The sequence below is a fragment of the Urocitellus parryii genome, chromosome 16 (genome assembly GCF_045843805.1).
Source record: "Urocitellus parryii isolate mUroPar1 chromosome 16, mUroPar1.hap1, whole genome shotgun sequence".
In the NCBI taxonomy this organism is placed as follows: domain Eukaryota; kingdom Metazoa; phylum Chordata; class Mammalia; order Rodentia; family Sciuridae; genus Urocitellus; species Urocitellus parryii.
In genome coordinates, this window is record NC_135546.1 from 6,888,321 (window position 1) to 6,913,133 (window position 24,813).

Consider the following 24,813-nt stretch of genomic DNA (forward strand, 5'->3'; position numbering starts at 1 on the left):
CACACACACACACACACACACACATACACACACACACACACACACACACATGCACGCACACACACACACCGGTGCTCCAGCAATGAGTGACCTATCAGTGGATTCACTAGCATTTGAAGGCAGTATCATTTTCTGTGAAGAGTATGGAGTTTTCATTGAAAGAGATCAGGGGTTAGGTCCTAAGTCCCCCATCAATGGCTGGGTGGTGTTGGTCCATTTTCTTATATACATCACGAAGCCAAAAAATATAGATTGATCATTGAGTTTATAGACCCAGCTGGATTGTTAAGGGACCATTAAATTCACCTATCAGAATGGCCACAAAAGGCAATCAATAACTAATCATCATCTTGTTAATCACAGCAGTCATCAAAGCTGCTTTGGCTGAGGTGGTAAAAAGAATCCCACACAGAAAAAAAGAAGTGGTTTCTGTATTATCCTTGCAGATAACATAATCTTGAGGGACTTTTCCAGAAGAATGGATTCATCTCTTTAAAATTTCTGTGTTTAATCTTTCTGAGGATAATTGATGGGGCCTCACTCATTTGGCAAATTAAGCAGCAATTATTTATTAACGCCGCAATTAGGTATCGAATATCTCACCCGATCCATCACGGCTTAGTTCTTCGAGTCAGTCAGGAGGGATTCTCCAGGGGACAGGCCCTGGGCACTGGGGAGATGAGGAAGATCATATCCAAGCCCTGGGGGATTCACAGGCTGAGAAAGATGAGATTGATAGAAAAATGCAAGACCCCACTTTTTCTCTTGGGATCTGCTCTCTCCTTCTAGACCTTCACTGAAGGACGGTTCAAGCATCCTCACCTTAGCCTTTGACTATCTGTCTTTCTTCTGTTCGGCTCTTAGTTACATTGAAATTAGAAAGGGTCACTTTCATGTCCATTGGTAGACCAAATTTTAGGCTATGACTTACAGGTTTGTTTTTTTTTTTTTCTTTTTTCAAGTCTCCGAGAAATAGGGAATTCATCTTCCTTTTTTTTTCTCCTTCTGCAAATTCTTCTTTTGACTCACAAGTTTTTTTTCAATAAGAATGTTAGAACATGAAAGTTAAGCATATGCTATAGAGATTCTTTGTAAATCCACACAGTTTCCTCTTATGAACATCTTAAACTATCAGGAGGCATTTGTTCCAATAAATCAACCAACATTGATGAATTGTTATTAACTAATGTCACGCTTCCTTCATGTTTTCTTATTTTTTGACTTAAAAGTCCCTTTATCATGATTTCTACCATGTGACATTGATGTTTCCTGTCTGCTTAGGTTATTATTATTATTTTTTTTTTTAGCTTTCTCAGTATCTCAGATTTTCCTGATTTACAAAAACCTTGAGAGTTTTTTTGTTTGTTTGTTTTGCGTTGGTTTTTGCAGTGCTGGGTCTGGAGCCCAGGGCCTCTTGCATGCTAGGACAAGTGCTCTCCCACGGAGTCATGTTCCCCCCAGACGTTGAGACTTTTAAAGAATGGTGATCTGTTTGATGGGTAGGATTTCCTTCCACTGGAATTTGATGAATGTTTTTCCTCTTCATTAGACTGTGATTATAGGTTTTGAGAAGAAAGATCACAGATAAAACACGCCATTTTTTAATCACGTCATATCATGGGTACCGTTCTATCAAAGTGACTTGTGACTGTGAATACTGGCTTTGGCTGGCTGGCTGGCTGAAGTCATTTTTGCTAGGATTCTCCACTGCAGAATTCTTCTAATTGTCCCCTTTCCATTGCTGAGTCTTTGGAAAGAGATGCCTCGCCTCCCATCGCCTCTTGAAGCTGCACAGTGTATTTAGAATTCTACCTGAAAGATTTGTCACTTCTCCCCCGTTCATTGATGTTCAATAATTTCCTGGCCCCAGTACTGACTCCTGTATTCTGAGCTCAGACTTTGGGTTGTAACCTGGTTCTCCTTGATTGACCTTAATGCTCCAATGACCTCTGCTTTGCCCCTGGAGGGGGAGGCTCTCTCAGTTGAGGCTTCTGCCCTGTTACACCCGCCATCAACAGGAGAAGTACTGTGTGTGTGTTTCAGCCCTTCTTTATTTTTTCCAGCCTTAGAAGACGATGAAGGTTGACCTTCTGTATTCCCAGCTCTCGTCCTGAAACTAGCCATTGCCCCAAAGGATCTCTAGTTCCTTCCATTGGCCAGGATAGTAGAAACCATAATTGGGTGCTAGGTGACCTCATTGCTTCCGGAAAGTCATTCATTCGGGCAATTTCAGATGACACAGTGAAGAAATATGCGTGCATGTTCTATCTGTGATCTACACACGTCTATCCATATTTCTCTGTGCAGCTTTACATATCAGATCAAGTTGAATGTGCTTTTGGACCGACATCTGTTACCACATGGATTGTTACCTAGTTTCTCAGTGCTGACTTATGAAATTTCATTCTAACAGTATTGTGCCTTTTTTTTTTTTTTTTGCATTCTCACTGGTCATAGATGAAATTTAACATAGTTCGAAACACAAGCTAGCATTTTACTTAAAAATGTGTCAACATTCCAATAGGTAAATAGTAGTCCTTCCTGAATGTTTTAATTAGCAGTTCTCTGATAACAAAATTTGCTAAACATCTTTTTTAATATGCTTGTTTACCATCGGTTCACCTCCTTTTGTAAGACGTCTGCTTAGCTCTTTTCCCACTTTTTCAACTGAGATGCTTATTTTCTTATCATTGAATTTAAAGATTTCTTTGTGTATCTTGCGTAGGGATGTGTATCCGACATGGATTTTGCCAATACTCTCTCCCACTCTATGGATTGTCTTTTTCTTTTCAATAAGGTACCATCGATCCATTACTTTTTTCCTTTAATAAATCAGATTTTCGTGTGAAATGGAAAATCTCATTCCTGTATGTTACCTAGGTTTTTCTCCTCTGTCATCTTATCGAACTTTTAAACTTTTATGTATTACATTTCGATCTGTGATCCATTTAGCGTTAATTTGGGGGGAGTTTATGCCCAAATTCTTTTGATAGCATAGAAACATCCACTGGTTCCAATATTAGTTCAAAAGACAAACTTCTCTCCATTGCATTATGTTTGTACCTTTATCAAAAGATATTGGCTGCATTTGGCTAGGTCTGATTCTGAAATTATTTCTGGTTACTGTTTTGTCTACTCTTTTTTCATTACTACTTTGTCTTGATTACTGCCCCTTTACAGTATACCTTGACGTCAGGTAATGTCAGTTCTCCAAGTTTGTACTTTTTACTATTATTTTGGCTATTTGTTTTCTTTTCTCTTTTGGTGGTGGGAGAGTAACCAGGGGTTGAACTCAGGGGTATTCAGCCACTGAGCCAGATCTGTAGCCTTGTTTTGTATTTTATTTAGAGACAAGGTCTCATTGAGTTGCTTAGTGCCTCACCATTGCTGAGGCTGGCTTTGAACTCACAATCCTCTTGCCTCAGCCTCCCAAGCTGCTGGGATGACAGGCCTGTACCACCACGCCCGGCTTGTCTGCTGTTTCTTGTTATGCTTTATTTCCTGGTCTTTCCATACAATGTTTATAATCACTTTGTATCCACAAATAACTTGCAGGTCTTTTAATTGTGATTGCATTGAACCCATTCATCAAGTTAGAAAGAAAGAATGGGCATCCTAACAATATTGAGTCTTCCAATCCATGAACTTGGAATATTTCTCCATTTAAGTAAGTCTTCTGTCATTGCTTTCATAAAATTTGTTTCATTTTGTTTTCTGCAAACAGATTTCATACACACACAAACATACACACACACACATTTGGATTTTTGTTATTAATATATATTATATTGTATTCATACATGTTTTAATTGTTTTATTCAAATTACTACTGTCTATTTTTAGTATAAAAATTAGGGAACTTTATGAGATTAATCTTGTATCTCATGATCTTGCTGTAATCACTTATCAGTTGTGGAATGATATTTTGTTGATTTTTTGAAATTTTTGCATTATCATCTATATGGAACAATAATGTTATTTCCTCCTCTCCGGTCTTTGCACATTTGATTTCATTTTCTTGTATTATTGCACTAGCGAGGGTTTCTAGTACAGAGTTGACTAAGTGGGGTGAGGAGAGGCACCCTGCTCTTTTAACTCTGCCTAGTGTGAGATCATCCATCTCCTCACCATTAGGTGCAGTGTCTGTTCTGCATCCTTCATAGATATTTCCAATAGAAGAAAAACCAAACCAGCCTTGCACACCTGGAATCAATCCCACATGAATGTGGTACATAAATCTTTTTTTTTAATTGCTGAAATTGATTTGTTAATATTTTTGAGGATTTGTACACTTATATTCTTGAGAGGTACTGAGGTGTAATTGTCTTTCTTAAAAGATGTTCATTTTGTTTTGGTATTATGATAATGATTATTTCATAAAAAGAATTAAAAATGATTCCCTCTGTTCTCATTTTCTCTAACAGAGTATTACAGAATCATTATTATTTCTTCCTCATGTGCCGAGAGATTCACCAGGGAAACCATTGGGGTGTGGCTTTTCCTACAGTAGGAGAATATTGGTTATCAATTCAATTTCGTTTTGCAATTCTGTTTAGAGTATCCATTTCTCCTTGTGAGGATCTTAGTAATTTATGTCTTTCAAGGAACTAATACAACTTGTTTGTTCTTGTTCATGTCCCAGGATGGCAAGGACCTCTATTCTCAACACTTGTAGTCAACGTTGTGTTGGAAATTCTAGCAGGTGCAATAATAGAAGCAGGGGTGACATCTTTTTTTGCTTTGGACATTTGTCACTCTGACCTGTACTCTTCTTCATTACCCAGCTTGAGATCTATCAATTGCATTGATGATTCAAAAAAAAAAAAAAAAAAGCAAGCTTCTGGCTCTATTGACTTTTCTCTGTTAAGCAACAGAGAAAAATTGTCAATTGCAAATACTTTTCATTTGATTAATCACACTCCCCCACCCCATTCACAGATTTACTTTATGCAGTTTCAATTTTCCACATTCAATTGTACTCTGAATATATTCAATGGAAATTTCCAGAAATAAACAAGATATTTTTGAGGAAGAGAAAGCACATCACATTCACTTAGTTTTTATGAAATGACATTACTGCAATCATTCTATTTTATGATGAGTTCTTGTTAATCTCTCACCATATGTAAGTTATAAATTAAACATTATCATAGGTATATATGTTATAGGAACAGCATAGGTAGATTTTGGTGTGATCTGTACTTTCCTGGGTCCACCAGATTTTTAGAAAATGTTCCTTGCACATCAGGTGGTGGGTGAGGTGGGTGGGGGGAAACTTCAATCTCATAAGAAGGAGGAACACGTGTCCAAGGAACTTAGGAGGGAAAATGTTGAAAGTCAAAGTAGAAAATCCCCAATCCAGGGAGTGTGTGCAAATTCACATCCATTGCACGGAATGAAATCAACCTGGGAAAAGGAATATCTATAAATTATTACAAGACATTTTAGGGCTTTCCATAGAGCAAGACAGACAGAATTCTGGAACTGCATCTGTAATGTCAGCTCTCAGGGAAGAATACAAGGCATGCAAAAAGACTGGAGAGTCCTGTTGTCTTATTTTTCAAATATGAAACAAATATTTGTTTATATTTTTAATTATTGAAAAAAATCAGACATGTTCAGTTTACAAAATTCCAAAATCATAAGCAAGCAGAGAAGAAGAAAATAAAATTATCCTTACCCTTAATTCCTCTATCAGAAGAAAAACACTCTCAGTATCTGACTAGGCATAGCCTCTTCCGGTCTTTATTTTATTTGTAATGCCGTTGGTATGCTACTCTGTGTGTTCATTTGTATGATAATTTTTTTAAGCCTTGAGAATATACCATGAACGTATCTGTAGGTCACTGAATTCTCTTCTCTTCCCTCTTGTGTAATGATAGTGGGATAATTCACTATAGATATTCAGCCAGCCTCCGACTGGTGCACATTGAGGGTTTTATATTTTTCTATTTTTTTAATCATGGGTAATGACATCATGAATGTAACTGTGGCTTCATTTTGCTCGTATCACTGTAAATTTCCTCAGTTTATTTTTAGAAAATTGCAATTCCCGACATAGAGAAGATAAAATGCTACGTTTTCTGAAATATCTAGTCCAATTCTCAAGAACAGTCACATCGAGAGTCCAGGGACCAAGTGACCTCTTCTGATCCTAAAGATACACCCTGAGTCTAACATCAAACATTTGTTCACATTTTTTTTTTCTCATAAACTATAGATTGGGCTTCTATCATGCCATTTCTAAAATTAAAATAGTTTAAAGACTCTAAAAATCGTCTGAGATGAATATGTACATACTTCCAGAAGTGACTTCTCATTCTTCTGTCTAGTTTATCACCACCTCTCAGGAGACCCTACTTCTTACTGTGAAGTAATTGGCAGTCACTGGAGAGCAAGATTTGAGATCTATGTTGGAAGAGATCTGGGACCAAAGAAGGAACAACTTTTTTTTTTTTCCTATTTTCCTGCTAAGCTTGGAGCCAATCTCTAAGCCTTTACTAAAATTTAGAGTCAATATGTTTAAAACAAAACAAAGTAAAAAAAAAAAACTCTTTGATTTCCCTCTAAGGTCCTTATAGAAAAAAAGTAACTGTATCTATTGGGAGTAAAGCACATTATTTCATTAGGTAAAGAACATTTTGCCAAGCACATATTACACATCCTAGTAAGGTTGAGCCTCCTCTTGTACCTGGTTAGATTAAACAGGATCAATAAGGCTTGGTGGTTTAGAGCTCAGCTTCTACGCAAAAAAAAAGAGACTTGGGCTCACATTCTCTCTTTTTATTTACTGTGTGATGTTAGCCATGTTAGCCAAACTCTCCTGGTCTTTCTCATCTGCAATTGTGAACAGCAGCACTCATGTGTTTTATAGTATTATTGTGTAGTTTCAGGGACGCGCTCAGCTAAGAGCCTGGTATATAGGATGTGCTCAATAAATACTAGATGTAGGAGCTGGGGTTATAGCTCAGTGGTAGAGCGCTTGCCTCACACATGTGAGGCACTGAGTTTGATCCTCAGCACCACAAAAAAAAAAATAAATAAATAAAATAAATAGTAAAGATATTGTGTCCATCTTAAAAAATAAAATAAAATAAATAAATAAATACTAGATGTGGGCTGGGATGTAGGTCAGTGGCAAAGTTCGTACATCCCACATGCAAAGCCCTGGGTTCAATCCCCAGTTCCAAAAAAAGGAAAGAAAGAAAAAAAAAAAGACCCTAAACAAAAGAAGAAGAAGAAATAATAAATAAATAAACACATAATAATAACGGGATAATGAAATGTCAGTGTATCATTTTCAAATCTCCTTTACATCTTTATAAGAAAGTTTACACTTAGGAGTTGAGACAAGGTCAAGGCAAATAAATGTGAGAAAGCCCAAACCTTCAAACCTTAAGTCAAGTTTCATTTTCTTTAAGAATACCAGAGGTGTGTGTGTCTAGGGTTAGTATTCATTATGAATAGAAAACTACGAGCAAACTATCATTGACTGCTGAACACGGTCTCATTTTTAGCTCTCTCTGCTGTCAAGATGGGAAAGTTTATGGTCCGTGTGTGAATCAGTGGTTACTTTGCTTCTATCCAAAGGAGTAGAAATCAAACCTAAAATGCTTACCTTTGGACAGTGGTTCTTTGCTGTCCCTATTGATGACCGGTTGCCATACGGACATTTGCTTTCTTATTTGGGGGTTGAAATTTTATATTTCAGTATGCACTCTTGCTGACCTTTCCTCACTTGATCTTCTTATGTGTCCTTTGTCACCTCCAGTTAACGTAAAGGGAAGGTGAGACCCCGAGAGACGAAGTCACTCTCATTCGGGCATTGTAAAATTCCCTTGTGTTCTTTTACGCTGCCAAGAGAAGGTACCATTCTGTTACCATTGCACTTACGGATGGAAGGAAGGAAGGAAGGAAGGAAGGAAGGAAGGAAGGAAGGAAGGAAGGAAGGAAGGACATACACACAAATCAATTTCTCCTCTCTCTAGGAGCCAGGAGGTCTAAAATCAAGGCAATGGCAGATTCTGTGTCTGGCCAAGGGTTGGATGAGGGCCACTGTTCGTTGCCTGGGCAGCTCAGTCTGGCTGTGTCTTGCACGGTGGAAGAGACACCATAGCTCCCTCAGACTCCTTTACTGGGGACACTAATGTCATTTGTGACGGCTCCACCCGCCAAGGCCTGGTCACTTCCCAAGGGCCTCACGTCCAGCCTGGGGTGAAGAGTTTAGCTTATAAATTCTGGAAGGAGAACAGCATTGAGTCCAGCTAGGCCCTGGCCATGAAAACTACATTTCCCGTCCTCAGAAGGCAAGGTTTTTCCCATTTCTCCCCTAACCGTGAGATTGCTTTTCTACAGAACTCATGAATTTATCCCCAGTCTATCCCCATAGGACATTCTTAACATTCTAAGCTCTTTGTCTGAATATTTCAAGTTGGGGAACGGAAAGCAGCCAGCTGAACGGTCTGAGAATTTAACAAAGCCTTCTTGGCGGGTTTTGTTATCCTGCTCCGTGCAATTGAAAATGGCCACGGACAGGATTTTCTGAAATGAGGTTTAAGTTAAGAATAATCCCAAATACGAGCATCTTAGGAAACTGGTTCTCTGTACCAATCTCTAGTTCAGAACTAAGGAGGGTCTGGACTTAAGCTATGGATAATGAGTTTTAAGCAATCCAGGGGAGAACTATAAGCTTTCTCAAATAGCACGAGTGATGGAAATTCTATTTATGGGCTGAAAGTGTAGAATCCCAGCGCAGGTTTCGACGAGCGTGTGAAGAGCTCTGATTTAACTTCCACTGCAGGTTGAACTAGGCCAGATGGTTAACAAACGTCTTCTTTCTCTTCAGATAAAATTAATAGGATGCTCATTCTATAAAAGCACAAAGACCCGAGAGAATGAACTTGAAGTCCTTACTTATACCAATGCCGATTTAAGAAGCACAAAAATCAGAGTGTGAGGACAAGAAGAAAGAAAGAAAACCGTTGCTTTTATCATCTCGTTATATGGCACAACTCTGATAACACATTTCAGGAAGATGTTTTAGAAAATAGGAACACAGGAAGAAAAGACTTTTTTTTTTTTCTTTTTGCAATGTACGCTTTGAAATACAAGGTCCAAGAATCCCTCCTCTCGGATCTGAGGACACTTTGGATGACAGAATAGATTCAGATTGGTTTTCTTTATTGCGGTTTACATCCAGAAGTACATTAATTTTGAATTCTTGCAGGGAAAAAGGGCAGAGGGGGTGTGGGAGGAGAAGGAGGATGAGAGATGAAAGGAAAATCATGTCAGAAATGGCTGAACCCTGTAGTTAGTTAGAATAACGATGGCAGCGCTTCCTTTTGACTCTGGATTGTGGCACAGTTACAGTCAACCACATCTCCATTACAAAGCTCACTTCAAGATCGCCCCTTGCTCCATGCCCTTGTGGGTGTGACTCCTATGCTAAGATTGCATCTTAAGTAAATCACTTTCCCTTGCACCCGAGGAACTGCCAGGGAAACTTGCACCATGAGCATCATCAAGGTGCACCAAGTAGATAGAACCTCAAACCATCCCCGGAATCCAGAGGAGGAAAAGCATACCCCCCGCAACTCAAAGGGTGGGCAACTCAAAAGACTTCGAAGGCAGATCACAGTAAATCAGACTGTTCTGGAACTCCAAGCAGAGGAGAATTGCAGGTTATAATTTCGTTGAAATGATCTGTCGGAACGTGAGCACCATTCTGAAAAGATAATTAGCATGGCTAAACGCTGTCAACCGAGCCTTTAACGAAGAAGGTGATCTATGGAAGCCATCGGTCACGATGCCTGGTACATAGTAAACACTCAATTAATGGTGGTGGATGGTATTTTACAAGGCCCAGCTTTCTTACACAGGATTCTCTTTTCTTGGGAAGACCATGTTCGATTCTTTTCCTAGCTACCAACATGGTCCATTGATGATGAAGCCCGTGGGAACAAGGGTCCTCCATGACAGGGGATGCCCTGTCTCACAGGGGGAGATCACTCCCCTTGCAGTGGGGGAAATCAACACGAGCACTATAAGGGGTGGTGATCTGTGCAGTAGTGCTGGAGGGAGGAAATTGACTTTGAGGGACTTATATCCATTCTTGTTTGTGTGGTTTGGATGTGAGGTGTTCCCCCCAAATCTTCTATGTTAGTGCAGAAATATTCAGAGGTGTTAAGATCAGATTGTGAGAGCTGTAACCGCATCAGTCCATCCTAGTTGGAATGGATGGACCAGGTGGTAACTTCAGGCAGGTGGGGTGTGGCTGGGGAGGTTGGTCACTGAGGGTATTCCCTGGAAGAGTGCATCTTCCCTTTGTACTGCCCCGCTCTCTGCTTTCTGACCCTCCATGAGCTGAATATCTGCTGGGCCCTTCCGCCATGTTGGTCTGCCTCACCTTGGTCCCAGAGCCATGGAGTCCTGGAGTCCGCCCTCCATGGACTGAGATCTCTGCAGCTGTGAGCCCCCAATAAACTTTCCTTCCTTTAAGCTGTTCCTATTAGGTATTTTGGTCACAGCTATGCAAAAGGTAACTAAAACACTTTTGTACTCTTTTCGTTTTTGATGTGGAGGTCTGACCTTAGCTTATGAATGATTGTTAAATCAATTTGTATTGAAAGCCTAATCGTAGAAATTCTTTAACAGAGAAGACAAACACATACATCTATATCATACAGATAATTCATTCTCTGGGCGTGATAAATGATAAACAAATTCTTCCTTTTGACCTGATCAGTTACATTATTTATCATATTAGATTATTGCATTTTATTATGCATGTTTAAGCATATTGTTTACTGTGTTAGTAACGGCATGGATTATCTCACTTAATCCTCATAATAAACCTATGAATGATATATTATTATTAATTCCAATTCTGTGAGTGAAAAAAAAATGTGCTCATAAATATGCCACAAAATACAGCTAAATATAGGAGTCTTACTTCTCTTTATATTGCATAAATAATATTATACCACTATAACTTTATTATAATCATTTTTATTTACACAGAATAATATGCATTAGCACAATTAATTTACGTTAAACTTTAAATCTCACTGCTAAAGTTGTTTCATTTTTCTTTCACGTCTTCCTGTTCTTTCTTTTTATTTATTTTATTTATTTTTTTATTGATTCTTTGTCTGTTTAGGACTTTGAATAAGAGAGAAGGCATGAACTGTAAAATAGTTCATCATTGTTTACCTTAGAAGTTTGAGGATAAAATGAAAACTATCGTTAAAATGCATTTTTTAGAAAAGTCAGCGGTTTTAGAGTCGTTGTCCTTGAGTCTGTGTCTCACATTCTGTGTTAGTTTTTGTGTGGCTGTGACCAAAATACCTGATGAGCACAACTTTACCTCATGGTTTCAACAGTTCAGTTCATGGTTAACTCACCCTAAGAATCTGGGCTCAATGTGAGGCAGACAGATCATCATGGTAGGAGGGTGTCTGTTATGGTTTGGATATGAGATATTCCCCAAAAGCTCATGTGTGAGACAATGTAAGAAAGTTTAGAGGTCTGATGATTGGCTCATGAGAGTCTTAATCCAAACCAATGAGTTAATCCCACCAGGGGATTAATGAATGGTAATTGAAGATGGGCAGCATTTGACCAGAGGAAGTGCTGGATTAGAGCCTAACTTTCAGGTTTATATTTTGTATTTAGAGCATGGAGTCTCTCTCTCTCTCTCTCTCTCTCTCTCTCTCTCTCTCTCTCTCTCTCCTTTCTGATCTTCCTAAGAGCCAGTTCCCTCTGCCACACTCTTCTGCCATGATGTACACCCTCACCTCTAGCCCCAAAGAATGGAGCCAGCTGTCTATGAACTGAGACCTCTGAAACCAGGAGCCCCCAAATACATTTTTCCTCCTGGAAATTCTTCTGGTCAAATCTTTTAGTCACAGCAACAACAACAACAACAACAAAAAAGCAGACCAAAACAGTGTGGTAGAGGAGTACTACTCCATTCATGGTGACCAGGAATCAGAGAGAGACCACAGGGAAGATGCATCCTTGCAGAGCAGCCCCTAGTAACCCACCTCCTCCAGCCATGCCTGGCCTACCTATCGTCACCACCCAGTCATCGCATTCAAACTAGGATGTCCCAATTGGTTACAGCTCTCAAAATCCCATCGTTTCACCTCTGAACATTCCTCTATTAACACAGGAGCTTTCGGAGGACACGTCATATCTAAACCATTACACATGACTAGGGATAATCAATAGAATCATGATATTCATACACAGCAATGATATAACAGATCCGAGAAAATTCTGAGCATCTAATTATTAATTATGAAATCTTATAAAACTTCTTTTATCTCCCATTCGTTTTTTTTTGTGTGTGAATATGAAATTCTTGGAACTTTTGAGTCCTTATTTTTGTGGGTTGGTTGCTTGAAGACTTCTAAAATATCTTGAACAGAGGATATCAAATGCAGAAGGAATCCACCCTATCGTACAATTCAATCACACTGGTAGAAGGTAAAGCCAGCTACCCTTGTGTCCTGGATCTATTTGTGAGGTCACATTTGGTTGAAAGCAGCAGGAAAATGATTCAAATGGGCTGAAGACAAAAAGGGAATGTTTTGATAAACTAGAATGTTCCAAGAGTTGTTTTGTTTTGCTTTGTTGCTTTGTTTGCACCAGGAATGACTTGACCTAGGTGTGTGCAAAGAATTCCAAGTGTGCTTCTTCTGTGTTTGCTTAATGCATTTCTGGTAAACTATGGACTAGAAGCTTGAAGTTAGTATCTCACTCAAAAACCCAGAGCAAAGACATCCTGACATCAATCACTCTTGGAAAGTAGCTACAGAGTTGAGTCTGCATGCCTTAGGTTGGTCTGTCTTGGCTCCATGCTGGACCATCAAGGTGACCTTGGTGTGCAAACCTCCCATGGCCACATCTGATCCAGAGCTCTCTCCTATTGGCACCACTTCCAATTAGATGAAGTAAAAATAGCAAGAATTGGGCTTCTGAAAAAAGTAAAATGCAGGCAGCAAACAAATATCCTCTGTCAATTTAGAATCTTATAGTCTTCAAACTTTAAAGGTAATATAAAAAAAAAAACACAACACAACACACGTGATCTTATTTTCTTCTCAGTAATAGAATTGTGTAGCAAATATTTATCACTCCAAGTATCCGGGTGAGAAAAAACATGGAGCTGAGCATAGGAAAGGTTCTAGAATTTTCTAGAATTTCCAGAAAATTTCTTAGAAAAGAAACACTAGAAATTCTAGAAAATTCTAGAACTTCTCCTATGTTCAGCCCCAATTTTATTCTACCTTTTTTTTTTTTTTGCATTTGGCTTTTATTTTTGGCCCTACAGCATAGTAAGTTCTTAGAATACGTTTCACAATGCCCGGTTTTTCACGGTGGTCCACGACTTGTTTCTGATCTTCTGGGCCATCGATGTTTTAATTCTACAGACTTTACTGTGAGTCTAGTACCTATACAGAAAGGCCATATTGAAACACATTTAAGGATTCCTTGCCCTGAACTATGGAACTCAAAGTCGCATAGAGTGTTAAAAAGCATCCTAATATCATTAGTTTTCCAAGAGACAGACCCTGAGAGGATAATTTTTTTGAAACTTGCATATAAGAATTCTGAGAAAGAACCCTTGACAGCATGGTCATGTGGGGCAGGAAAGAGACAATGACCAGGCAGAGGCCACAGGAGGTAGGCTCACCTTTCTCCTGCCTTCAGGAAAGACTGCAGGTGGCCCCAGAGTTGTCTCCCAGCAGGGCTGTGGGACGCCGAGCATCTGCACCAGTACCCTATGTCAGTTACTGGTTAGGGCTTCCCGGGGGGGGTGGGGTGGGGGGGGGGACTGTAAATCCCTGGGTGCTTTCTGCTTTGTCTCTGTGAAGGTGAGGTCCGCTCTCGGAGTTGGAAGGTCTTTGCTACCAGGTGATGCAGGTACAGGCTGGTGATGGTGAAGGTTCTTGGGAATCCGGGGTGCATAACATGCAGAAGGGTTAGGAGCCTGGCGCTGATCTTTTCACCCTCTTGGAACAGTATGTCAGTACAGGATAGGTCTTTTCTACTCTCCAGGGTAAAAGCGCTTTTCAAGTGGGACCCCGTCTTGTCACCGAGTCCTTTCTCCTTGAGAAAGTTGGAATACTTGGGACAAGTTGAACTCATTCTTCTTGATTCCTCTCAGTGGGGCCACTGGCAATGGAAACCCACTTTTGTGCAAGGGCAGAGACTTAGGCTATTACAGGATGATCTTTTCACCTATCTTCTGAGACCACAACACTCAGCCACAAATCCCTGCTCTGCCTGTTTTAGCTACAGAAAAGGTCTATAAAATCATAATGCACATACTGTCCACCTACACAGCAGCTGGCACAGAGGCTGTGTTTAATTAAAGGGAAATATTTGTGGTAGTTTTATTACCATTATTATTATAATTAGGTGAGTATTTAGTTATGCAAAAAAAAATGACTTCTATCTTCACAATCTATGGAAAATACTAAGACGTATCTGGGAGAAAAAATATAATTTTTACTTAATTTTTTTTTTGCCTGAATACTTCAGGTTAGAAGCTTTTTCAGTTGGGTATTTTGTACAAATCTGTCCTAAGCTTCGGAGTTGCACTTCCATCAAAAGACAACAAAGCATCTTGGATTCAGACAAGTCTAAGAGCTTCTATTTATTTTTCTCTTTATAAATTAGCTTTTTTTTTTTTCTTTTCTCCAGGGCTGAGGACCAAACTTAAGGCCCTGTGCATGCTAGGCAAGCGCTCTGCCACCGAGCTAAATCCCCAACCCCTATAAATTAGTTTCTTTAGAAGATTTTTATTGCACAGGTAGTGCATGCTCATTGTGGGAAATTCATAAAAAATAGAAATAAGCTGAAAAAGAAAAGTGTAAGAAATCCATATCCCAGCAACCCATACCCAAAAATATTAATATTTTCACATATGCAATGCCTATACATGTTTAAAATGAATGATAAATGTATAATATGATATTTACCAGATTTTATCGATATCTTTCTTAGTGAATTTTCTTCTAGGACTTCATTTTTATTGGTTAGGCATTTCGTAAAGTAAGTATGAAAACCAGTCACTCAAGGTTAATTGAGTGGGAATTAATCCAATTAAATGGGAATCTGCCCATTTAATAAAATATCGACCTAAATTTGTGGCAGGTGAGAAATCTTCTTAAAAGGGCTGAAGGTAAATTTAGGATAGTAACTCTTTTCATTTTGTGTTTAACAAAATTCAAGTTATAACTGTAAATGTATGGTCACTCTGAGAATAATAGTTGACCCAAACATTGATTAGGACAGGATTTCTGACATGTACCTGTGGGCATGTGGTATGGTTTTCTGGGCTTTATCTTCGATGTTCACAAGAGGATCATAGTGTTCTGCCAGCAAGAATTCATAAGGCTTCATTAGTTCCCGTGCTATATTTGAATCTGCTCCCAGGTCATCACCCATTTCCGGGAGCTGTTTCCTGCTCCAACTCTACAAATCTTGTGTCAATGCCTTTGTGTATGATTGGATGAATCTCTCATGTGACTTTCAATGACTTGAAGAAACCCACCTCTCCTGCAACACTTAACAATTGGACTTTGCAGGATGACTTCTTATTATTAATTTGAAATATAAGGAGAGTGGAAATATTTAAATCATATGAACATCTACAGGAAATGAGAATGGCTAGACAGTAAGAAAGGAGAGATGTTTGTCTCAATAGACCATAGATTCATTTTGCAAACGTGCAGTTTATTAGTGAAAGTTTTCCTGATGTCATGTTGCTTCAAGCCTGCATTTCTTTATACCTATGATCCTGAGACCGTCTACACCAGGGATCCTAAACTCATTCCTTAAGGTTGGATACTTTATTTCAGATATTATAAAGTTTATTTTTGCTTTATTTAAAAACATCCCCCATTGAACTAAAAATATCAGATTTGAGATATTAGTCTCAATTTCTATAGATGAAATAAATCCTTTCTAAGAGGAGACAGGGTATGGTATAAGTTGACCTTTATTTTTTTTAATAGTATATAAATTAGTAGAATTTTTGAGGATTATAGAAACTCAATTTATATGGATCTGTTTTACTGTACTGAATCCCCTTTATAATCTAAGCACCCATCTGCAATGTTTACTAGTTACCCGTTGGTATCAATTCAGATATAGAGGCATCTACATGTTTGCTTTAGAATCTGTGAATAAATATAAAGCCTGATGAGTCTTTTTTTTTATTTATTATTGGTCTTTCAAAATATTACATAGTTCTTAATACATCATATTACACGGTTTGATTCAAGTGGGTTATGAACTCCCACTTTTACCCCGTATACAGATTGCTGAATCACATCAGTTACCCTTCCATTGATTGACAAATTGCCATTCTAGTGTCTGATGTATTCTGCTGTCTGTCCTATTCTCTACTATCCCCCCTCCCCTCCCCTCCCCTCCCCTTTTCTCTCTCTACCCCTTCTACTGTAAATCATTTCTTCCATTTGTATTATCTTGTCTTACCCCTCCTTTCCTCTTATATGTCATTTTGTATAACCCTGAGGATCGCCTTCCATTTCCATGCGATTCCCCTTCTCACTCCCTTTCCCTCCCACCTCTCATCCCTGTTTAATGTAAATCTTCTTCTCAAGCTCTTCGTCCCTACCCTGTCCTTGTTTACTCCCCTTATATCAAAGCCTGATGAGTCTTAAATGCCACATTCTCACCAAGAATTTCCTTGACTATCACCTTTAAATTGATGCAATCTTATTACTATCTCTGGCTCCTATTCCTTTTGTTTCAATTACAAATTGCAAGTATGTTTGTTATCATTATTTGTTGATGTTATGCGTCTCTGCTGGTCTCTAAGCAATGTGAGGGCAGAGAGCCTATGTCTATTTTATTCATCAATGGATTCCCTGAGCTTAGTACAGTGACTGGCACAAGTCAGGTCCTTAATCAAGAGTTCGATAAATGAATGAGTGAATGGCGAATGATTGCACGATCGGAAAACGAGTCACGATACCATAGATTGATGGAATTTTTTTTTCTCCAGAATTGTTTTTAAGGATGCTCTTGTTTTATCCTTCGGTCATAAAGATTAAACCGTCATCTGTTCTAATGAGGTCTAACTGTTTAGTCCAGTCCCTGATATTAGTTGGAGGAGGTTGGACGGAAGCCCGTTGCCAGGGAAAGTCAAATACAGCAAATCCAAAGCCGTCCTGGAAATCCCCAGCTTCCGACAAGAAGATGAAGGCTTCTATGAGTGCCTTGCAGGCAATCTTCGAGGAAGAAACCTGGCCAAGGGTCAGCTGATTTTTTATGGTGAGCAAATAAAATATTCCGTGATATCACTCAGTGAATGGCAAATGTCATTATCATGTTATAGGAGAAATGCACTTCCAGGTTGGGTGCTTAACACAATGATTGACAGGTAGGAATGACCATCTCTAAAATACACCCTGTCACCAAGGTATTGTTTATTACAATTGCCTGGGAAATATCAGCCATGTCATATTGATGCTACAAAAAACTTATAAGGTAGCAGGGACTCCAATATATCTTCTATAAATCATTCAGCAGCAGCAGCTTATGGTGGTCTTAATTATAATTAAAGTGGAATTTAGTAAAATGATAGGAAAAATATCATATTGAATGGTGGTTTGCAGTATTTGTTTCCATTTATTGGAGACTTTGCCCATGTGAAGGACACAGAAAAATAAGGGTATTACCTCATTAAAATATATATGTACCAAAATCACTTATGAACTAAGTGAGATAATAAATTAATAAATTATCTAAAAAAATTATCTACACTCTCTTTCACCCAAGCCAAAATATGTACTTGCTTGGAACTATTATTTTTTTTTTTACATCAAATGCACCATAAGATATACCTGGGAATTATTAAAATGTTGGATGCTTTTAAAACATCCTTAATATCTTTGAAAAATTTGAAGCCTGAATCACAGAAGTTTTTAAAAGTGTATTTACACATATCTAAAAATATTCTCCTATGTGACATGTTTAAAATCAATGACAAACATATTGGGAAAAAAATAATTATCTTTCGGTTAACTAGAAAAGTCATGGGAATGCCAATTCAGTGTCCTGTGTGGATAACATATTGTGCCTTGGTTATATTATTTTCCATTTCTTTTAGAATTTTCAATTTTAACTCAAAATGAAAACTACTATTTTAAATATAGAGTATGATTTCCTACCAATGATTCCCAAGCAGTTTTATCAATGTTTCCCAAGAAAAGAAAAATTTAATACTAACTGCTTTTTAAATGAAAGTCTTTGGAATTTAGTATCCTGTGTCAAGGAAACAGTAAGAAAGAAATTCGGATTTTTTTTTTTCAGTAGAATCATGGTATTAAAGTCTTTGGCTAGTTTTCAATAAATATTTCCCATTTTTTTCTATTTAATAAACAAAGATATAACCAAGAGATGAACCAGAATACCCAAGGTATCTATAAACTGGGAATGAATAATAAAGTACTTTCTTCTACAATGATCCAGTAACTATTAGCTTTCGTAGAATCTTGCATATAATAATTCTTGAAATTCTTACAATCATCTTGAGAGGTAGCAATCACTTTCAGTGATACTCTAGGTAAGAAACGTTGAGATGAGTTGAAATAGATCTCACAGATATCGATTGTCAAGTCCAAGAATGAGATCTTGAAGGGACTTCTGAAACTGGATTTTTTTTTAAACTCGCAAAACTCTTCAACATGGTCACCCAAGTCCTGGACACTCCATCTCACCATGATCTAAATCAGCCATGTATAGAATCCACACGTTCCTTGTGGGGAGGGATAATGGATGATTGGTCAATAAGAGAGTCATTATACTTCTCAGTCATCTATTAAGTACTTTGCCAAAGTGCTCCCCCCCCAAAAAAAAAGAGAGAGAGAGAGACTGGACTCAGTTATCTCAGAGATGAGCAGGTGAAACATTTGAGAGCTGTTTCATTACATTACTGCTTAAGTTATAATTCACAGATAAGTAATACTATCAATCCCTCTCCATGTTGTCTCTTAACATCCAAAAGGATCTTCTAAAGTTTTATTACCACTACAAAAGAAGAGAACATGGTCAGAGAAGTCCGGTGATTTTCTATTACTCGTTGATAGAAGTAAAAAAAAAAAAAAAAAAATCTAAAACTCATGGTGGTATGGTAGACACTAAAATCTAAGCTTTTATCCATGTAATTGCTATATGGTTGAAGACTGAACACTTTGCTCATCAGGATGCTAAGCATCCAGACAATGTTGACATTCAGTTAATGCTAGAATTATGACAAGAAGCGAAGAATTAGATTAAAAAGCTTTGTGAGCTCTTGAGATTGTATATGGATATGATTTTTTTTTTCCTCCGAGGTCAAATGTATACTAAGACAATTTTCCAACAAGTATCTACAGATTTAAAAATTTGATTAATAACATGAAGGAACAAGATTCAGTGTTATCATCACACCCTGTTAGTTGTCTGGATCTGTCCCCCAAGGCTTTAGAAGACATGTTCTGTAACTGGTTGTTACACTGATTGCTCACTGGTGAAATTCCTGCCCTTAGTTTTCCACACCAGTGATATCATGAGAAGTCCCCCCCCCACCCGCCGCCATGAGAGGGGTCCTGAAGGACCACTGTCTCCCTACAGGCAGATGTTATAGTAGAAAAATCTGAAAGTCAGACAGCCCTGGGTTTTATGTTGTGCACCATTTTGGTCTCTTTAGGCACCTGCTTAGCATTTTCGCATGTGCATCCTGTCCGTGCTGGTAGTCTATACCAACACTACCCTGAGGTGACGATGAACAAAAAACTAGTGAATCAATGCTTCCCCCTGAGTAGAAAGTGCACAAAGACTCTTTAGAATCCTTTACCTGGGATGGGGTGAAAATGGCCCCTGTTGGTGGTCAACTCCATAACTCATCTTGCATTGACTCTCTCTCTGCTTCCCTATGGAATTACCCTTTCTCTGATAGTTTCCTTTTGGGATTGCATTCCCAAACAAACATCCTAAACACCAGGTCTTCACTTAGGCTATCTCTGTAGAATACAAATTGTGACTTCTCTCGTTTCTAAATTTGTCATCTTGAGCAGGTTATCTTAAATCTCTGCAAAAAAAAAAAAAAAAATTGACTACAAATAAAATTAATGGCTATGACCCATTTAAAATATCTCACTCGTCATCACCAAAGATTCCAAGGGAAAGTCCTTCTGCTCCTACATATACCAGGACAGAACTAAATAAAGGAGGGGGGTCGATTAGCATGTTTGGACAGTTTCCAATCATCTTCATGGAAGAAATACTCATTTTAAAACAATTAATGGGTACCCCCACCTGTTTACACGAATAATCGTGAGAGCTAATACCACCTTATATTCATATCATGTGTACATTTTCTTTTTGCCCCAGTACTTTTTCATATTGGAAAATAATATTTTCGGAAGGCCTGTACTCAGGATCAAAGTTAGGTACTGCATCTATATCAAACTCCAGAGAATCCAAAAGTATCGGACTGTCATCCTAGAATGTGGAGGCTCACATTTGGTTGATGCTCCTAGCTATTGAGTTGTGATTGTTTCCTAAAAAGATATGCTTCATTTTTTTGTTAGCTGAGACCAAATCTGTCTCACAGTGGGTTCAGATGTGGCCTGTATTTTCCAAATTGACCTTTGTTCTCACCTTGAGTTTCACATCATTCTCTGGCCCTATTCTCCATTTGGATCTTACTTCTGGCTGGTCCTGCAGGTACAGCAAAAGGACAGATAGCAAATATTGAACCTCAGCCGAATACCTAATGATATTTGCAGCAGACTTCTGTTACTCCCACTGAAGCTCCTGTATGTGCCCTCTCTCAAATCACATGTATGCCTTTTCTCTGGACCCAGTCAACCTGGTCCTGGGAACAGAGCCGTGTCCTAGGTGATTGCCTTGCCAATTATTTTTGCCTTTTTTTTTTTTTTCAAACAGCTCCTCCAGAATGGGAACAAAAAATCCAAAATACATACCTCTCTATCTATGACAGCTTGTTTTGGGAGTGCAAAGCTAGCGGAAAGCCAGCTCCCTGGTATACGTGGTTGAAGAATGGCGAACGCATCCACCCAGAGGTAAGCAGCCCTGTTGCTGGGAAAACTTCACCTGATTTGCTATGTTTTGTTAATAATCGTCATTGATACCGGGACCCCCAGCCTATGTTGACTAGCCTCCGAGAATGAGAAAGTTACATTGAAATTTGCAGTTTTACGTTAAAATTGTACCAGGTACCATTTCAATATAATATTCAAATTGTATTTCTATACCCCAAATGGAACTCAGTAGCAGATTTTGGTTGTCGAGGTTCTCTTTACGGTAGGCTGTGGTAAGGGAAAGTTCCTATCCTCCCATTTAGAATTGAAGTGGCAAATTGTCAGATTGTCACATTTCAAGACTTTTCAATGCCTTACAATACAAAGTCCAGATAATATTCTAACCATAACATTTATGTGATATCACCGTCAACCATGTTTTTTTGGAATTGCTGGACTGGCAGATTTTTTCCAAATACTTCATATATCATTTAACACAAAATTAACATGTATTTGGTGCAAACAGTGCCAATTTTTCCAGAAATGAAATAGCATGAAATATTCTAGCCACTAAAATTATACTAAGTATATTTCCATTTTTTTTAAAACTTCAGAAGTCTCAGGATCATGAAGTAATACACCAAAGCATCACATTTCAGAGATTTGCACACACGTTTTTTTAATAACGTCTTCTGGTAAAGCAAGTGCTTATATTCATGATCTAGTAGCTTTACATATGTTTTTTCCTTTATTAGGAGAGAATTCAAATAGATAATGGCACGCTCATCATAACTATGCTGAATGTGTCGGATTCTGGTGTCTACCAATGCACTGCAGAAAACAAGTATCAGATCATTTACGCAAATGCAGAGTTGAGAGTTTTAGGTAAGTCATTCTTTTACAGCCAGAAAATGCAAAATTACACCATCACGGGCGACGATCATACTGATCTGAACACGACTTTCCTGTAAATTAAAAATGGCTTTCTCTTGAAATAATGAGAAATATCAGAGTAAGCTTTCCACACAATTTAAGGATACAATTATCATTCTGCGTGGACAACACAGTAATGTTTGAGAAAGTGCCTACTGTGGGGAGTGTTCAAATCAGAAGAGGTTCCTCCACCCTGATTCTGGCCGGAGGGTTTGCATACAACTCAAATGAATCCCATTAAGGATATTTTCAGCTGCCAATCAAAGCAGAAGGGATACTTAGCTTCCGATGCACACGAAAAGAAAAATCACAATGTGAAGAGACTTAACAAAAGGGGGACTTACTTTAACAAGAGGGGCAGCAGCTGTCAACTTGGCAGTATTATTTTTTACACCTTTGACTCACTTTGACTAAGCTTCCGGGCACTGGTCATTCATTGATTTCTTGTTTCCTTTACTTACTTTATTGACTATTTATTATGTACTAAGCCCTAAGATTAAAAAACTTACTAAAATGAAAGTGATTCTTACCATCACTGAACCTAGAGTGTTACTGGGAAAAAAACCCAATAAATTTGAAATTTAAAATGTGGTGGGATTTCTTATAGCTACAAATTGTTGCTATCAGAACCAACGGCAAGTTCAACATAACCTAAGTGTGTGCATAATACTCATATTATAGCAATGTGTTACGAACGTGGCTTTTTCTAACTTTCTTCCTCTCTACCAACTTGCTTCTGTTATTTCAATGAACACAACCAACGCAACAATAGATCACGTTTATGGAGCACAGAGTCGGTACCAGGTACTATGCTGTCGCACTGACAACTGTTATTTCTTTTAATCCTCACCTTGACCGGCTCGGGTAATATCTATCGTCATCTGCATTTTACAAATTGAAGCAGGGACTCCAAAATGTTGTCAGCAATTGGCCCCAGGACAGCTTGAGAAAAGAGTTCTGACCACAAATATTAGATTCTATCTATTATACTGAGCTACCTCCCAAGTCGCTCTGTGTTAATTAAGTCATTTAACACTTTAATTTTTAATTTTGTTCTTAGCCTCTGCTCCGGATTTCTCCAGAATCCCTATTAAAAAAAACTCCGTTGTTCAAGTTGGTGGGGAAATTGTTATCGAATGCAAACCAAATGCTTTCCCCAGAGCTGCTATCTCTTGGAAAAGAGGGACAGAGAACGTGAGACAGAGCAAAAGGTAAAACAATCTTCGTTTTCTTAAAAAAAAAAAAAAAAAAAAACTTAAATATTCTGTAACAGAGCGTCTTCTAAAATGTTCAGGGTTGACTAGGTCTCCCCAACTTTTTTTGTCCATGAGAAACTTCTAGAGGCATACACGGAGGTGCATGCATTTTATGCATGATTCTGGAAAAAAAAAAGTATCTTCAAATGCTAGCATCTGTTTGTGTCACTTGACTGTGTTAGTTTTGGTCCATGCACTTGGAATAGGTCTATTTTTTTAATATCCTTGAAAGATCTTTTTTGGACACTGAGTTTGAAGGCATTTTTTCTGACTTGGCCTGCTGAGAAGGAAATCAGTGAGAAGAACATGGAAGAGAGACTCAGGCACACACAAGGTGGTGTGGTTTTTAGGTAGTCACTCAGGTGTTTCCCCCATGACAAAGTGAATTTGCCACATAAGAGAAAAGGTAAAGGAACCTGTAGAGAAAGAAAGGATGTGTGTGCACTGCAGAAATCCTAGAGCAGCCCTGGCTTGCTCTCTAGAATAGCATGACAGGTGCTTCTCTCTGCTTACAGCACATCCATTCCATTATGTCCTGGAACCTTGTATGCAAAAGAAGTGACCAGACCGCAGCTACAGCTGGGTGGTAACGACCCACAGGTGTCACACAGGGATCAGGTGGGCAGGGACATCCTGCTATGAATGAGCCACGTTGCTAAAGATATGAAAAAGTTCCCTTTAGTCCATTGAACTCTTCTTCAGCATCATATAGGCCATTAGACCACTAATTCATATCCATACCTGGTTAGGCAGGTAGAGGCCAGGTGAGAGAAAGAGGAAGCTGTCATGAAAAATGGCACCTATTCATCCCAGGAGAAAGGACTGTGAAGGACCAGAGTCTGAGTAGACACCTAAAAGGAACAGTCACAACTCTGAGTTCTCTTCATGGTTGTTTGTGAGAAGTTAGATTCAGCATTGTAGAATGTTCAGCCTTCTGGGTAAAGTTAAAAATCTGGATTTGGCATTGACTCTTTGAAGCTAGAACAATCAATCAATCGATCGATCAATCAATATGTGTGTGTGTGTGTGTGTGTGTGTGTGTGTGCGCTCACTGACATAGACTGGGTGTGAGACCCTGTTTTGGTATTTCTAGTGCCAAGATCACACCTATGGGCAAGGAAGAGGCATACAACAACCACAGACAGATCTGCATTGGTCAGATCAAGTGACACATTGTCCCAGCAACTGTCTTTCCAGGCTTTCCATGTGTGCAATGAGATGTAGGGAGAGAGAGAGAGAGAGAGAGAGAGAGAGAGAGAGAGAGAGAGAGAGAGAGAGAGATTCCTGAGGGCTTGCTTTCTTCCTCATTCTCCTTCCTCCAGAGATTTTTATATCCCTGGATGAAAGCTTTTCTCCAGATAGGAATTCGGTTGAACTGATCTTGGTATGCCCCGAGCCTGGGCACAGACCCAAAACTCAATGGTAACTGTGTGTGAGATGCATCAATGAGTCAGAAAGAGAGGATATGTAGAGCATCCCCAGCTTTCAAGAAAAATCACCCTGGGGGAAATGCCTACAGCCATGAAGGCAGGTGCTTCAAACCCACGGTGCAAAGA

At 38.7% G+C, this 24,813-nt stretch overlaps 1 protein-coding gene across 1 annotated transcript in view; it reads left to right on the top strand.

Annotated features, from left to right (window-relative positions):
* Cntn6 (contactin 6) overlaps positions 1-24,813 on the top strand; it is a 153,454-nt gene that overhangs the window by 64,678 nt on the left and 63,963 nt on the right. Inside the window, 4 exon segments of the mRNA XM_026409025.2 lie at positions 17,129-17,313; positions 20,974-21,110; positions 21,824-21,953; positions 23,062-23,212. Coding sequence (XP_026264810.2) covers positions 17,129-17,313; positions 20,974-21,110; positions 21,824-21,953; positions 23,062-23,212 — 603 coding nt within the window.